Here is a 14,866-nt window from a genome sequence, read left to right as displayed (position 1 = left end):
TCACACGAGGGTCAAGTATTAAACTATAAGCTATGAACGTCTACTTATGTAATCTTCTCAGAAGAGATATTGACGATTCACCCAGAGCACGGTCACCACCAAAATCGTCTTGAGAGCACGCCGGAGAATCTTTGTTTCTCCAGCACTGCGTAAATGAATGGTGAGGAGGCGGTGACATGTTACCCAATCACACTGCTGACCTGGCCCCTTTCCGTCCCACTAGAGAAATGATTTTGCTTCATCATTGTGCGGTCATCCAGCACCTTGAACATATCTAGTGGTGTCTTATACAAGCAACAGAATGAATATATATTCTTCTAAACTGAATGGTTTTGGCATGACCGTGAGCTCAACTCGAGGAGGATCGGACCACACTCGCTGAACCCTACACTCAACTCCTGAAATCGTCAAAAGCTACATCGTTCAAAGTCCAAAATGAGATATCTCGAAACTCGGTTTACTCATTTTGTCTACATGTAACCTCATATCCTCCCTCCCTGATAGTACCATCATTGAAGGTGCGATAAAAATGAGTTCACACACTAGTCAACACCCAAACCCACCCCCCTCGCCCCGTCCCCGATTCCTATAATCGCTGTCCCCTCATCTCCTACATAACAACAACCAAAAGCGCAGTCACAGCACCCAAAACAGCAGCAACATACCCGCCCCCCTGCGTCGTCCTACAACCCGCATTAGGAACCGTAAGCAAAGCAGGAGACGTCGCCACCGCAAAGGACCCGCCACTCGGCGCCGCGAAACCGGCCGCCGTCTCGAGGATCATGGACGTCCAGAGGGACGACGGCAACGTTATGCTGGGTCCGATCTGGACGACGGGCGTGGCGCCGATGCCGACGCCAAGTTGCGGTTGGGGCGTAGGCACGATGGCTGCCGTGGAAGAGACGGACGTGCTGGGTTGCCTGACTCCCGTGTTGCTGCCACTGATACTGCTGCTACCGCTGCCGGAGCCGGACTCACTATCGGATTCGGTGTCGGAGTCTTGGCCTGACCCCTTTCCTGAACCACTGCCGGAACCACCGCTTTCGTCCCCGCTCTTGTCGCCCCCCTTTTCGCTTTCCTTGCCGCCACCAGCTGTGGTACTAGGCACAGGCGTCACCGAAACCCCGCTAGCCGTATCGGTAGGGTCACCGGTAGTCGACGCAGGGACGTCGGACTTGACCGCGCCGCCGTCCGCAGGCAGAGTCCCCTTGTAAGGCAACGCGCCGCTCGAACTGGCGGCAGACGGCGGCGCCGCCGCCGGGTCAGAAGTCTGGGGCTCAGGCTTCGTCACAGCCGTGCCTGTACCGTCGCTCGGCGGGTTCGAAGGCGCCGACGGGGCAGCGATGGGCACGGGAGCCACGGCGGCGGGCTCGGTGACGGGGAGGGCGGGCAGGCCTGTAGGGGTGGCGCTGCTGTTTGATGCTGGGTTCGCGGCGCTCGGGAGGACGGGAGGCGCGCTTGTGGCCGGGGGCGAGGCGGGGGTGGTGCTGTTCTTAGGAACTGGGAGAGTTACGATCGGTAGGGAGGGCGTGGGTGGCGCTTCCGGCGTGATGCTGGTGCGGTTTGCTGGGACTTCTACTGCTGGTTGAGTGGCGGCGGGCGCTTTGCTCTTGGCCGGCTGCTGGATCTGCTGTTAGTGTTTGCTAGACTAGGGGAAAGAAGCCAGGGGGAACTCACCTCGGCGCTCGGAGCTGTTTGGTTGTTCGTGGGCGCGAGGGTCGGGAACTTCGAGAGTGTATCGGGCAACGTGGAGTAGATAGGGGTAGGAGTGACCTCGGCGTTCGCGGGCGCCGTCTGGTTCTTGGTGACCGAGAGACTTGGGAATGCCGGGCCCGAGTCCGGGATTGTGGAGTATATCGGCGTGGGCGTGACCTCAGCGCCACGTCCTGGGACTCCTGTCTGGTTCTTGGTCGCTGATAATGTCGGGAACGACGCGGGCGCGGAGGGGGCGGACTGGATGGTCGAATATATCGGCGTAGGTGTCTGGTTCTTCTCGGCGATGCTCGTGAGCGGTTTGGAAGAGTTGCGAGGTTTGGCGTCCTCGTTGGGGGTCGCGGGCTGCTTCTTGGATTTGCCGGTTCTCTGTCGAGAAGGAGAGGCTCCAGGCGCAGTGCCGTTCGAGATAGTATTCTTGGACTCCTCAGGCTGGACGAGAGCGGGCTCCGTGGGGGCAGCTTCCGCTTCAGCGACGCCGGCGGGGATAGCCTCAGCGGGCAACGCGCCAGAGTACACAACCTTGGGGGGCCCAGCAGCCGCGGTGAGGATCTCCACCTGCGCCGGGTCCGCCCCGAGAATCGTCTGGACGACGGGCTGCTGCGTGAGCTGGGTGATCTTGAACGGTTCGGAGACGACGACGGCCTGAGCAGAATCCGTAATGACGATGGCGAAGCTCTCAAAGGCTGTGATGGAGGCGCTGGGGTTCCAGTTCAGACGGCCGACGTTGTCGACTTGCACTGCATGACATTTTTGGTTAACAGATCAAGATTTCCACTTGATGTTCAAATTGGCTTGGATAAATTCACCTGCAATCTTCTCCGCAATGACTGACAAGTCCGTCTTGCCACTGGGAACCAGGTCAACGTTGATGGGGGCCTGTAAGCCCGCCGTCTGCCACTCAACCTCAAATTGCTGGTTCGGCATCAACACATCCCCGGCTCTCGGCTTCGAGATCTGCGCATTGCATACCGACACAGCAACCGCGCAAACCCAAAGCCTCAATGACGTGGTAAATCGCATCTTATTTCCTTGTTGTTTCCTCAAGATGTTTTGCGTCGAGTATAAAGATCGTACGGAGTTCCACCCAAGATAAGCAACCACGTATTGAGAATCGTAATTTTTTTTTTGGATTAGAGAGAAAAAAGTCGGCCAACTTGGGCTCGGGTATCGAAAAAAGTCGAAGGGGCGGGCGTGTGTAAAACGAACGGAATGCTTGAAGTGAAGCTGACCTGCAGGATAGGTTTGAAAAAAAAGAAGGGCGTTCAAAGAAGAAGTGAACAACAGTCAGCAGACAGAATCGAAGAAACGCAACTCGAAAACAGCGCAACAAGAAGTGAATGGAGAAACGAAGATCAAGTGTAAGAAGCAGAAGAGAAGGGGAAGCAAAAGAAGGGGGAGCCACTTCGAGATCCTCACCTCCCGGGAAGAGTTTCGATGGGATGGATCTTTCTCTCTCTCGCAGCGGCGCGTGTAAGTCCAATAACTCCTTGGACAGGGGGCCTCGTGGACAAACCGCACCATTTCCCCAGAACGTCATCCTAAGCTTAAGGAGAAAAAGGCTGGGCAGGGGGGGTTTTCGACCATGGTCCACGTCTCATCGGCCGAGACTCGGTACGACGACGGGGGAGAGGGCGGGACCACAAAGTTGAAAACCTCCTGGTCCCATTCGGTGAAGTGGACTTTGGCCAAGAACTACAATGGCTGCCCAGATGGCACAAGAAACATTTGCGAGAGCGACACTCAGCCACTTGGTAAGGACCTCGGCGGTAAAAGTGTGGTGGAAGGAGGGGCGGCGATGGCGGGACGGCGGGAGAGGATCTCGTAAGTGGCCAAGGGTGGTTTCGCGATCCTGGGCTTTGCTTCATCTTTCTGCCGATTTCCAGCTGGGCATCTCTCTTTTTGTTTTTCCACTAGTCGCTTGCTAGAGTGTGGCGCATTACGCAGAGATGTAAGCGTAGACCCCGTAGTTCGTCAATCTACACAATGTAAATCAAGCTCGTCGATTTTCTTCATAGCTCCTGAGAAAGCTTTCGTCTTAACGATGGACAGTTAAGCTCGTGTGAAGGAAGGGGAAGGGTACAGGGGGCAAGCCCAGCAAAACTTCAGACAACACCTCCCTACGATGCCCCATATCGAGCCAGTAAACCCAAGCCATGGGCAGCAAAGCACCTTGTTGCGTGTTTTTTCGTCTAATCTCCCATTAGTGATGAGCAGCCGGGAAAAAACAAGGGCTAATTCATTCGAACCTTCGAGGGAAGAGGGAGGTTGAAAAAGTCGGGATGACATGGGAAAGGGGGGGGGGGGGGGCTTCGTGTAAAGCCTGCGGCTGAGACGTCTGTACCTAGCGCCGATCAAACCTAAAACCTCCCGCCCGGTGCGACGCGGAGACGGTGGGGCCGTGTTAGCGGCCTTGCCTTCTCTCCCCGCTTACTCCCTAACAGGAGCGCACTGGTCACGGCCCCTGTCAACGTAATCCGGGCTCGCTGTGGGATGAACCGCCATGTATCACCATTCTTTCTCCGTGTTTGACGCTGTTCAGCCTGTGGATTCCAAGAGCAAAAGGCATGAGGTCTTGGTCATTGGCCCTTCACCTGCAATACCGGTACACGGTCAAGGGTTTGGTCACACCATTGAGCCCAATCAATTATCTCCTACCTTGGGATGATAGCGCCCTGTTGTTTCCGCAAGCATAGATCCCAGCTCCTTAAGGATACTCTCAAAGCCTTCAGCAATGTGTATTCATTCTCGTCATTCAGCCCAGCACTCAATGCCGGGTTGCAGTGATCTTGGTAGTGGCAATGCTCGTTGAAGTAAATTTCTAGTTCGGTATTGTAGATCTTGAACCATGTGAATATCCAACGTCGCTGGGGTTTTTCGTGTGGAAACTTCATACAATTCATTACGTGACGAAGTCAATAGACCTCGCAATTTACTTAATATTTACCCAATGCTCTCTCCTGCGGCCTGTTCACTACACGCCTCACATGTAACACCTTACGGCACCGGGCTCACACGTAGTAACCCTTGACCACACATCATCGTGGCAAGTGCGAATAGAGCATGAAGCCTGAACTAGACTGAATTCATTCCATTCTTTAACCATCCGTGTGGATTGTAATACCATACATGCCTTAGGCCCTGTCGTCTCCAATTCGAAAACAAAACTAAAAAGTGGTCCCAACCAGCCTGACTGAGCCACCTTGCCGCATTAAACATACACTGCCCTCATTTCGAGTCACCAGTCTCTCACTAATACTTGGTATCCCAATCGAAATGCGGGTCGATAGGCCCCTAAGCCCCGCCCTCAGACTGGTTCCCAGGTGTGTTGGTGTTCGACACACCGTGGAAGGCATCGCCAAACGCAGAGTCCTCCATCTCCATGTTCATATCCAGACCATCGCCCATAGACCCGCCATAGCCAGCCATGGCGTCACCGGCCGAGTCCAGGTCACCCAGTGAGCTGAAGCCGCCGGGCGTCTGAGTATCTGCTGGCGTTCCGGCAGCAGACGGGGGCTTGACAGCAGGCTTGGCAGCGTCGCCCTCAGTTGCAGTGGCGGTGGTGGCGGCGGCTCCGGCGGAGGGGTCGGGCGTTGCGCCTCCCTTAGGCACGACGACCCATTCACCGCTGCCGGTTCCTTGATCAGGCGCGGTGGCAGAGGCATCTTTGGAGGACTCTGTGTTGCCCATTGTGACATCCTCGCCCGTGGCAGCAGGAGCGCCAGTGGAAGTCTGCGCCTCGGTCTCCTCCTGAATAGTAGGAGGGACCGGTGCGGGCGACTGCACATTTGCGTTGGCTGGCGTACCTGCGTTTGAGTTCAACGCGGACATGTGTGTTTGCGGTGTGGGGAAGTTGTTCAGAGGAGTCGAGTTGGCAGAGAACCCAGTGTGCACCTCGTCGAGTAGTCCTGCTGCCGTGCCTCCCATATCAATATCCGAATCGCCTACCATCACGCCACTGTGGTTTGAACCAGCCTGAGAAGGCCGCCGTGATCCCGAGGCATTCGCATCTACACCAGCTGCCGGGGCGGGAGGTGAGCTCGCCGGCGGCGGCACTGGTGAAGGCTCCTTAACAGGTTCAGGGGCGGGTTCCTGGAAACCGCCATCTTGTATGCGGTGCACATTGTGGAGGACCTCGATGTGCCGGCCCAGGTTGGCCTCAACCTGAGCCACAATCTCGTCCACCTTCTTGTTGTGCTTCTGTGACCACGGGCCGGAGTTATCATCCGCATCGGCAGAGTAACCCTCCAGACGCCACGGCTCTGGTCCACGCTCCTGAACGGACTTTTTCACATCCTTCTCCGCATCAACGAATACCGAGCTCGCCTTGAGGCTTGCCAGGTTCTTTGCATGCTCCGCCTTCATCTTCTCCATCTCAGCCTTGGTGGCATCGAGGTGCTCCTGGACCCGTTTTCTGAACTCATCAGCCAGGCCAGGCTCTAGCCGTCCAATGTAAGGCTTCTGGGGCGGCTCAGTGAGTGCGTTTGCGCTCTGCGCTGAGAAGATGCCATCAGTCAAAGGTGCCAGCTCTCCCTTGAGGCCTAGTCCGAGATCAGGGGGCGCAATCTGACTGAGGCCGTAGGGCGAAGACACAATCTCCTCCATCCACTCATGGTTTTGTTGGTACCGTGCGAAGGAAATGTCTCTAGGGGTGAGATGGTCAAAGAGATCCTTCTCGAGTTCTTCGTCGTCATGGAGAGCCTCGGCGTGAGCCAAGGCTTGTTGTTGCTGCTGGGCTTGCGCCTGCGCCTGTGCTTGTTGGCGGCCACGACGTCCCTGGGGACCCGCCGGGGGATAGGCCATCTGCTGCGGCACGCGCCGCGACTGCGCCGGCGGGTTGTACATCTGAGGCCGTCCGCCATTGCGCGGGAACTGGATCGAGGGCCAGCTCGCGCGATCCGAAAGCATGAAGTCCTTTCGTGCGATCTGACCACACTTCTGAAGGTGGTTGCGAGTCCCCATGATGTGCTGGGTCTCTTGTGACACGGGGATCAGGTTGACAGGGACGCGGTCGGAGGGGTCGGAAGGGCCGTAATGAACGATCCAGAGACTGATGTCTGGCTGGGGCGCGTTCATTACTCCGGTCTGCGAGGGTACGAGGCGGAATCTGCGACGAGCATGCATGGCGACCTGTTCGCCAGGAATGAATGCCGACTTGACGAAGTGGATTTCGAGAGACTGAAAATAAAGTCAGATTATTCCTTCAATAATGCGACAGGATGCCTACCAATCCATTTCCAACGTCCTGTCTATGGTACTGCTCGGGTCCACAGATCATGCCGTCGCTAGCGAAGTTGGTTCCGAGCCTCTTGAGAGGTTGCCATGTAAGATAGACCTGGCCGTCGCGGGGTCGATCGAGGTAGGTCCAGAAGAAGGGAGCTTTGTCTTTCGCGACTTGGGGCGCCGCCATTAACCACTTCGTTACTTGGTTCAGGTCGACGCGTGCCTGGTCGGCATAGTGGTTGGCGGAGATGAGATGAGCATGGCTCAGCTGGAAGATGGTTAGCGATGAGTTGATATTTTTTTTCGATACCAAATATAATGCTGGCTGCGGTGACCTACCAGCTCCTGATCGATACCGTCACTTGGGTCTTGCGCCATGGTGGATCGCGACGTGGGATTTATGATGCGATGGGGTTGGGGCGGATGCTGATGCACAGCTTTTGTCGCGCAGAACAAGCGATTGTCTCCTCAGGCCGTGATTATCTGTGAGGAGGGCAATCGACAAAGACGTGGGAAGGATTGAGATGGCGCGACAATTGGGGAAGCTACTGTTGGTTGATGGATTGATTGACTTGCAGCTTGGTTCGCGGTCCCCAAATTTGTCGCGACGAGGCTGCGGCACCACGAGTGACCCTTGTAGACAGTTGGCCAATCATAGAGGTACCGGTTAGGGTCCGTGCATGTGGGTACAATTTCTCGGGTACCGTGAGTCCAGCCTCCGAACACACTGTGCCAGCAGCTCCGTGTTCGCTGTTAGTCCCGACCTTGAGCCGGCTCTTCGCCGGTAAAGGAGGGGTCAAGTTTTCGTCAGATTCCTTTCGCATCGCAAGATCTTTCTACATAGAAGAAAAGTGATGTGGAAGGATGTGGAGTATAGTCAAGGTACAACACGTTGCCACACATGCTTACTTATGAGACTTGCATCATGACACACTGTGTGACTGTGTGTGTTTTAACTTTTTGCTAGATAGTCGTCCGCCTTTGGTCATAGCTAAGACGAGCTTCTGCTCAACAGCTTCACCTCATAAATTCGGCATGGCGCACGTTGGAAGGGTTCGGAATGAGAAAGTGGTGGAACTTTTTGTTTCAATTACGTGTAATCATTTCATTTCATTCTCCTGGCATCCTTATACCAGTTCTTATAGTGAGCCCTCTATTTAACCTATCCAGAAAACCATTAAGCGTTGTATGTAGAAGCAGAGACGTTACCTCCGCGGCCGGTCCAGTTGACGTGGTGGTACTGGCCAGCGGGGTACTTGTCGTTAGCTGACTCGGGCTTGACGAGGAAGGTGTGGGCACCTGCAGAAACAGTATGATTAGCAAAATGTCAAAGGACTTCGTGGTATCAAGAAGCTTACCGAAGTAGTCGCGCTGAGCCTGGAGGAGGTTGGCGGGGAGATCCTTGGTGCGGTAACCGTCGAACCAAGACAGAGCGGTGGAGAAGGCCGGGGTCGGGATACCGAGGAGGGCGGCCTTGGCGACGACGTCTCTCCAGCCGGGCTGAGCAGTGTGGATGGCCTTGTTGAAGAAGTCGTCGAAGAGAAGGTTCTCGAGGTCGGGGTTGCTGCGGAAAGCGTTGGTGATGTCCTTGAGGAAGACGGAGCGGATAATGCAGCCACCACGCCACATGAGGGCGATGGAGGGCTTGTTAAGCTTCCAGCCGTACTCCTTGGCGGCCTCGTTCATCAATTGGAAACCCTGAGCGTAGGAGACGATCTTGGAGGCGTACAGAGCCTGCTCGAGGTCGTCGATGAACTGCTCCTTGTTGCCCTCGAACTTGTTGGTGCGGCCAACGTACTGGAGCTTGCTGGAAGCCTTAACACGCTCCTCCTTGATGGAGGACAGGCAGCGGGCAAGGACAGCCTCGGCGATGAGGGTGACGGGCATACCGAGGTCAAGGGCGTTGATAGCGGTCCACTTGCCGGTACCCTTCTGACCAGCCTGGTCGAGGATCTTCTCGACGAGGGGAGTTCCATCGTCATCGTTGTAGTACAGAATGTCACGGGTGATCTCGATCAGGAAAGAGTCCAAGACACCCTTGTTCCACTTGGCGAAGACATCGCCAATCTCCTTGCAGGAGAGGCCGAGACCGCGCTTCAGGATATCGTAGGCCTGGATGTGGTGTTAGCTACCAGCATATAACTACGAGGAGCTCGGGTGGGGTTGCATACCTCGCAGATAAGCTGCATGTCACCGTACTCAATACCGTTGTGGACCATCTTGACGTAGTGACCGGCACCCTCATCACCGACCCAGTCGCAGCAGGGCTCGTTGTCGCTCTTAGCGGAGATGCTCTGGAAAAGGTCCTTGATGTGGGGCCAGGCCTCCTCGTTACCACCGGGCATCATGGAGGGACCGTAGCGGGCACCCTCCTCACCACCAGAGACACCGGAGCCGACGAAGCGGATGCCCTTGGAAGCGCAGTACTTGGTGCGGCGGTTGGAGTCGGGGAAGTGAGAGTTACCACCGTCGATGATGATGTCACCCTTCTCAAGGAGGGGGATGAGGGTGTCAATGTAGTCATCGACGGCCTTACCGGCCTGGACGAGAAGCATGACTCGCTTGGGGCTCTTAAGTTTTGAAACGAACTCCTCCAGAGAGTGAGCGCCCACGATGGACTTGCCCTTGGCCTCGTTGGCCAAGAATCGGTCGACCTTGGAGACGGTACGGTTGAAGGCGGCAACGGTGAAACCGTGGTCTAGAAAAGGATATTAGCCACCTGAATATGGGTATGGGATGTGATTGTCGGAATTACCGGCGGCGTTGAGGATAATGCTATGAGAGAGTTAGTGATTCAATTCTTACACATGGAAATCTGGTAGAACTTACTTTTGACCCATAACGGCCAGGCCGATGAGGCCCATATCAGCGCTGTGACGATGGTCAGCTTGAGTATTCACTAGCCGGACGTTGCTTATTCAGGTGTGAGGAGAAGGAGAGCGGAGCGGGACCTCGGAGCAGGCACAACGCCTGCCACAAGGTTGGCAAGACGAGCGCTGCATTACGAGCATGAGTATGTTATTGCGTCGAGAAAGGAGAGGGCGATGACTTGAGGCCAATGTTACATGTGCATTGGCACCTCCCGAGGCCGCACCGGCACCGAAGCCATCACGACGGACGTCGACATGCGGGAAATTCGCAGCCATGGTCATTGTCGTGAGGCATCGGAGGTCGGGAGCGGGGTGGTGGGGTAATTTTTCTTTTGGCTTGAGAGCGAAGAGGGGTTTAGAAGGCAGAGCGAGGTATTACTTACACAGGTCCAGACATGATGAATGATGTGTCGGTGGTTTAGGTGGGGGGTGTTGTTTGATGGAGGAGAGGTTCAAACGCGCGAATCTTTGATGATATGCGGGAGCGTCGAGTTATTTATCTCTAGGGAATGTGTCAAGAAGGAGACGAGAAGCTGGAGCTTTCGTCAACCCGGACGAAGTTTGTAGGGGGAGGGTCGACGGAGGGGTAGGAGGGGAGGGGGGGTGGTTTGTCTTAGTGCAGGGGCCACCCATGACAAGCGCAGATGTGCACACTCCCACTCCCCCAAGTTCCCAATGGAAGTCGACAAGTACCTCCCGGTGCTTTCTCAGCGTGGCCTTCTACCTACTGCGGTACGGATACAACTTTTTCTCTCTCTTCCATCGCTTCCCATTCTTTCTTTGGGGGTGGGATATCTCTCAAAGACTGGGCAGAAAAGCGGGACTAGACGGCTTGTTCGACCATCGACAGGGCTGCTTTGCTGCTTTGACTTGGCTGGTCAGTGGCCGCCCCTCCTGGACTCTCCTGGACTAACTCGAGATGATTGGCTTTTTCCTGTTGGCGGGACGAGCTTACTCATGGACAAAGAGGTACATGCGCAGAATGTAGGTACCTTACTCTGCCTTGCGCTGCTTGTATTTTCCATGCTTTGGCAATCCAATCCCACTTTCACTTCCAGCACTTCCGTACGGATTACGGAGTATGTACACGCATACAGAAAAGAAGAGGGACACATACATCACCGCTCAGGACGTGGAGCTCCATTGAGAGGACCAGACCCTCCTCCAGCCAGCTCCAATTGGACGGCCTGTCAAGGAGGGGCACTTATGACGATGCTCTCTTCTGTCACCTCGCCTTTCCCGCGTTTCTCTGCCATCCGCCATTCTTGTTGTTGAGCAAATAAGCCAGAAGCCTTTTTCACTCGTTTGACTGTGTCTGGCAAAGCAGATTGACACCAAACACCACCTACGCCAACCAGGTATACTTGTGCTCTCAGAGAGCATGAAATGTACCCGACCAACTCTCCACTGCGACTCCGATGTACCACGGTTACCGCATTGTGCAAGAGAACCGGCCCGCACGGCGGAGGGCGGCCCAGCAACGACCATCATGCCTGCTCCACGCCGGTGGTGTTTTAGTCAAGCAGCGCGCCAGCCTGACGAAGCCCGTCGTGCAAAAAGGCGCTTCTGGATCCGTCCTGTTGTGGTCCGATTCGGCGATAGGCACCCGTTCCCATTGGCCGCCGTGAGCATGTCTCACACTCTGCGTGTTCCAGGGGAGGGATTTGCGACTCCGGTATTCAAACTCGATGCGTCAGACCCTGACGTTTCGCAACCCACGGCCGCGGAGGAACACTCTGCGCTCGGTCTAACAGGCCGCGGGGGCTTTGCCTAATCACCAATGCTAATCTTGCGCGACGCACTGCAGCGTTGCGGCCTGTCTGCTGGCGGCATATAATATTATTGCCCTCCCAACGGAGCTCCGGTACTCGCTCGCTCGCTTCGTATGCTCCTGGACCGTCTTGGGTGGTAGGGGGTGAGGAACCACAGGGAATGTGATTTGTCTGGTCCATCGTTGTCTTGCCTATGGCCATGCCCCAAACGTCCCTCGACTTTGAGTTGAGAGCCGCCCTGCACGTGCAGCATCTGTCTCTCGCTCCGGACTGCATTGGAGGAAATTCCGTTTCTTCAGCATAGAAGAGACCCCCATGCTGCCGGGCCGTTCCAGCAAAGCTTCGAGAACGTCCAAACCCTGGAGGAGGCCTGCAGTGCAGAGAGATACTGGGACGTCGCGTTGTCGCGTTGTCGCTATTCATCCATGAGCGCGCGCTCGGCACTCCGCCTTCAGTCGGAGAGAACGCCGTGAAAGACGCAGCCTTACCACCACCACTACCAACCACCAAAACGATTGCGATTATAATTAGGCATTGGATGGGAAAAAGACAGCGGCCGATGCGCATGCGCCTCGCGTTTCCTATCCCTGGACAGCGGATAGCGGGCCTTGCTCGATATACGCGACAAATCACGATGCGCTTCCAATGGTGTGCAGAGGAAGTCGGCCCCAACCAAACCGAAGCTGGCCGTAATGAACCCCTCCAATTCCTCCAGTTGGACTGCTTGGCCGAAGCAGCCTCAATCTATTGGGTTCGTTGAGACCCACGCCCTCAGCAGAAGGGACAGAAAATATCGCACCTCCATCTCCCAAGGTACCTCAAGGTGTGGATGGAGGCAGCGTAGCCGCAGCGCAACCGCCGACGGTGAATCCGTCCCTCGCTGCTCACAAATCGAGAAATATGGCCCTCACAAAGGGAAAACGAGGGGCAACCTCAGTGGGGGTTACCGCCGCCTTCGGGCCTTGGATCGGTCGCACGATCCGGAGTCGTCGGTTGAGAACTCCGCTAATGCTCCGCTTAGAATCCACGCGCATTACTGATTGGCATGGCCCTGACCGAGGGAAAACGCAGCGTCGTGTCGGAGGGCGACGGAGGCCATGATGTCAGTCAGCAAACACCGATAGCTGCACTACTGATTATCCGTTATGTCCGTCTGAAGATGTCCGACGGATAAAATGCAGCTGATGCAGGAACAGCATGGTTAAATGGGATGGTGATAATCCCAGCCGAACGGAACGTGAGTCTGACCAGCACGGCCGGTGCCAAATAATCAAATGGCTCAAGACGGAACTGGGATTCCTGTTTTCCGAGTTTAGACTTCTCTGGGCGTTTAATCGGCGGCATGGGCTGCATTGTGAACCTCGGGATTCGAGAAGCATTGATTTAGGTGCGCGGGATGCAATGAGCGGCAGTTGGTGTAGTCCACCCACCTGGAAGGTTGAAGAGCAGTGCCAAGCAATGGACACTTCCCTGTCCGAGCTTCTTTCACGAACAAGCCACAGACGGCACGTGACAGATCAAACTCAGCCACCAGCCACATTGGCCACACACCATCGCCGAGGCTGAGACGACATCGTCACAATTTCTCCGAATACATCACCAGCAAAACCCATCTCTGCATTTGCGACAGCCCCGACAACAGCACGCCCACCGTCGGCTATAGCAAACAGCAAAGGAGATTTGACTTCTTTGAGCAGGAACATCCCAGGCTCAGAGGTACGTTACCACAAAAAAGCTCAAGCAAAGCCACACGCGCCTTGCTTGCACAAAAAAACCGTATCATACCCGCAGTTCATTCATCATGGCCTACCCGCCCCCTCCAGGTATCTCAAGCGGCCCCTCTACCGGCAATCCACCTTCTCATCCCTCCCTGCCCGCGAGGCCCCCTCCGAGCAAGTCATCCGGAGGCTTCAAGCCCGCCTTCAAACCCGCCTACGGAGCTGCAGCCTCATCCGCGCCTACCTCCTACTCGAGTGCACCGACCTATGCCAGCGCGCCCGCCGCCCATTATGGCTCACCCTACGCATCGTACTCGCAACAACCGTCGCCGTCGCCCTCGGTAGGCGGCGCCGGCCGCTATGGAGCACCGGTGCCCTCTTACGATTCATACACACAACCCGGCGCCGGCTCTCGTTACGGCCAGGCCTCGAGCTACAATGCGCCGCCTTCGACCTACGGCGCAGCGCCGCAGATTCGCAACCCGTTCCCGATTCCCGGCACCGGCGCCCCTGCCGCCGGCGCATCCGCCGCCTCGGCGTCCGACTACGACCCGGACATGGCGATGCAGATAGCACAGTGGCAGAGCGCATACAGCTCGAACGGCACTAAGGACGCCAGCGGTAAAGACCCGGTCGTCCCCAGCGGTCGTGGGGGCTTCCCTGGAACAGGCAGCAACGTCGCGACCCCTCCCATCATCGACCCCGCAGCCGCGGCCGCAGCGGCAGCAGCAGCGAACCAACCCCCCGAGCGCAAGAAGACCGTCGTCCGCGAGGGTGGCGGCAAGAAGTGGACCGACGACACCCTCGCCGAGTGGGATCCGAGTCACCTGCGCCTGTTTGTCGGTAACCTCGCGGGCGAAGTCACAGACGAATCCCTCCTCAAGGCCTTTTCGCGATGGCAGTCGGTGCAGAAGGCACGCGTGATCCGCGACAAGCGCACCGCCAAGTCCAAGGGGTACGGTTTCGTCTCCTTCAGCGACGCCGACGACTTTTTCCAGGCCGCCAAGGAGATGAATGGCAAGTACATCCAGAGCCACCCCGTCACGGTGCGCAAGGCGAACACGGAGATCAAGATCACCAACGTCAAGGGCAAGGACCACCGCAACAACCGCAATAACAAGAACAAGAAGCACTCTGGCAACGGTGGTGGCGGAGGAAACAAGAATGCAGATGGTACCGGGTATGAACCCCACCTCGGCCCTGTGCATAGTCACGGTGTCATCAAGCCTGGACAGAAGACCAAGAACGGCCTCAAATTGCTTGGATGATTTTTTCTTGGTTTCAGAAATAGCTCATTCGGCTAGACTGGCGTTCTGGAGTTGGAGGTCACCCATACCCATCATAATCAAAGAATTACATAAAATAGAAGTACTTTCTCGGTCAGACTTTGCAATGAATGTACCAACTGTGTGATGTGATGAACTGCATCTCCTGGCGGGGCCCTCTTCGATGTACCGTGTTATGCTACTGATTGCTACTGATTGCTACATCTCTTGACGTGGTGAAGAAGGTGGGAAGTCAGACAACACCATCAGAGAATTTCCAAGAAATCCCCCAAGGGTCCCTCATC

The 14,866-nt window shown here is 56.1% G+C and overlaps 6 protein-coding genes across 6 annotated transcripts; 3 read left to right on the top strand and 3 right to left on the bottom strand.

The window, feature by feature from the left end:
- Positions 1 to 610: 610 nt before the first annotated feature.
- CLUP02_05395 (uncharacterized protein) lies at positions 611 to 2,736 on the bottom strand (the record flags this gene model as incomplete). The annotated part of the gene is made up of 3 exons (XM_049284402.1): positions 611 to 1,618; positions 1,678 to 2,453; positions 2,523 to 2,736. The coding sequence occupies 3 exons, from the start codon at positions 2,734 to 2,736 to the stop codon at positions 611 to 613; spliced, it is 1,998 nt and encodes a 665-aa protein (XP_049141545.1).
- Positions 2,737 to 3,199: 463 nt separating this feature from the next.
- On the top strand, positions 3,200 to 3,769 carry CLUP02_05394 (uncharacterized protein; the record flags this gene model as incomplete). Its single annotated transcript, XM_049284401.1, has 3 exons — positions 3,200 to 3,537; positions 3,631 to 3,701; positions 3,732 to 3,769. Coding segments are annotated over 3 exons (447 nt in total), but the record flags the coding sequence as incomplete, so codon positions are not given.
- A 1,238-nt stretch (positions 3,770 to 5,007) lies between these two features.
- Positions 5,008 to 7,314, bottom strand: CLUP02_05393 (uncharacterized protein; the record flags this gene model as incomplete). Its single annotated transcript, XM_049284400.1, has 3 exons — positions 5,008 to 6,891; positions 6,941 to 7,204; positions 7,276 to 7,314. The coding sequence occupies 3 exons, from the start codon at positions 7,312 to 7,314 to the stop codon at positions 5,008 to 5,010; spliced, it is 2,187 nt and encodes a 728-aa protein (XP_049141543.1).
- A 799-nt stretch (positions 7,315 to 8,113) lies between these two features.
- On the bottom strand, positions 8,114 to 10,082 carry CLUP02_05392 (6-phosphogluconate dehydrogenase; the record flags this gene model as incomplete). The annotated part of the gene is made up of 7 exons (XM_049284399.1): positions 8,114 to 8,235; positions 8,295 to 9,048; positions 9,108 to 9,634; positions 9,692 to 9,711; positions 9,766 to 9,849; positions 9,942 to 9,984; positions 10,016 to 10,082. The coding sequence occupies 7 exons, from the start codon at positions 10,080 to 10,082 to the stop codon at positions 8,114 to 8,116; spliced, it is 1,617 nt and encodes a 538-aa protein (XP_049141542.1).
- A 233-nt stretch (positions 10,083 to 10,315) lies between these two features.
- CLUP02_05391 (uncharacterized protein) lies at positions 10,316 to 11,580 on the top strand (the record flags this gene model as incomplete). Its single annotated transcript, XM_049284398.1, has 6 exons — positions 10,316 to 10,365; positions 10,451 to 10,538; positions 10,620 to 10,885; positions 10,936 to 11,076; positions 11,131 to 11,172; positions 11,253 to 11,580. 6 exons carry the CDS (start codon positions 10,316 to 10,318, stop codon positions 11,578 to 11,580), a joined length of 915 nt encoding a protein of 304 aa, XP_049141541.1.
- A 1,799-nt stretch (positions 11,581 to 13,379) lies between these two features.
- On the top strand, positions 13,380 to 14,564 carry CLUP02_05390 (RNP domain-containing protein; the record flags this gene model as incomplete). Its single annotated transcript, XM_049284397.1, has 1 exon — positions 13,380 to 14,564. One exon carries the CDS (start codon positions 13,380 to 13,382, stop codon positions 14,562 to 14,564), a length of 1,185 nt encoding a protein of 394 aa, XP_049141540.1.
- Between the last annotated feature and the right edge of the window lie 302 nt (positions 14,565 to 14,866).

Source organism: Colletotrichum lupini, chromosome 3 (genome assembly GCF_023278565.1).
Source record: "Colletotrichum lupini chromosome 3, complete sequence".
Taxonomy (NCBI): domain Eukaryota; kingdom Fungi; phylum Ascomycota; class Sordariomycetes; order Glomerellales; family Glomerellaceae; genus Colletotrichum; species Colletotrichum lupini.
This window is presented reverse-complemented; position numbering and strand designations above follow the sequence as displayed.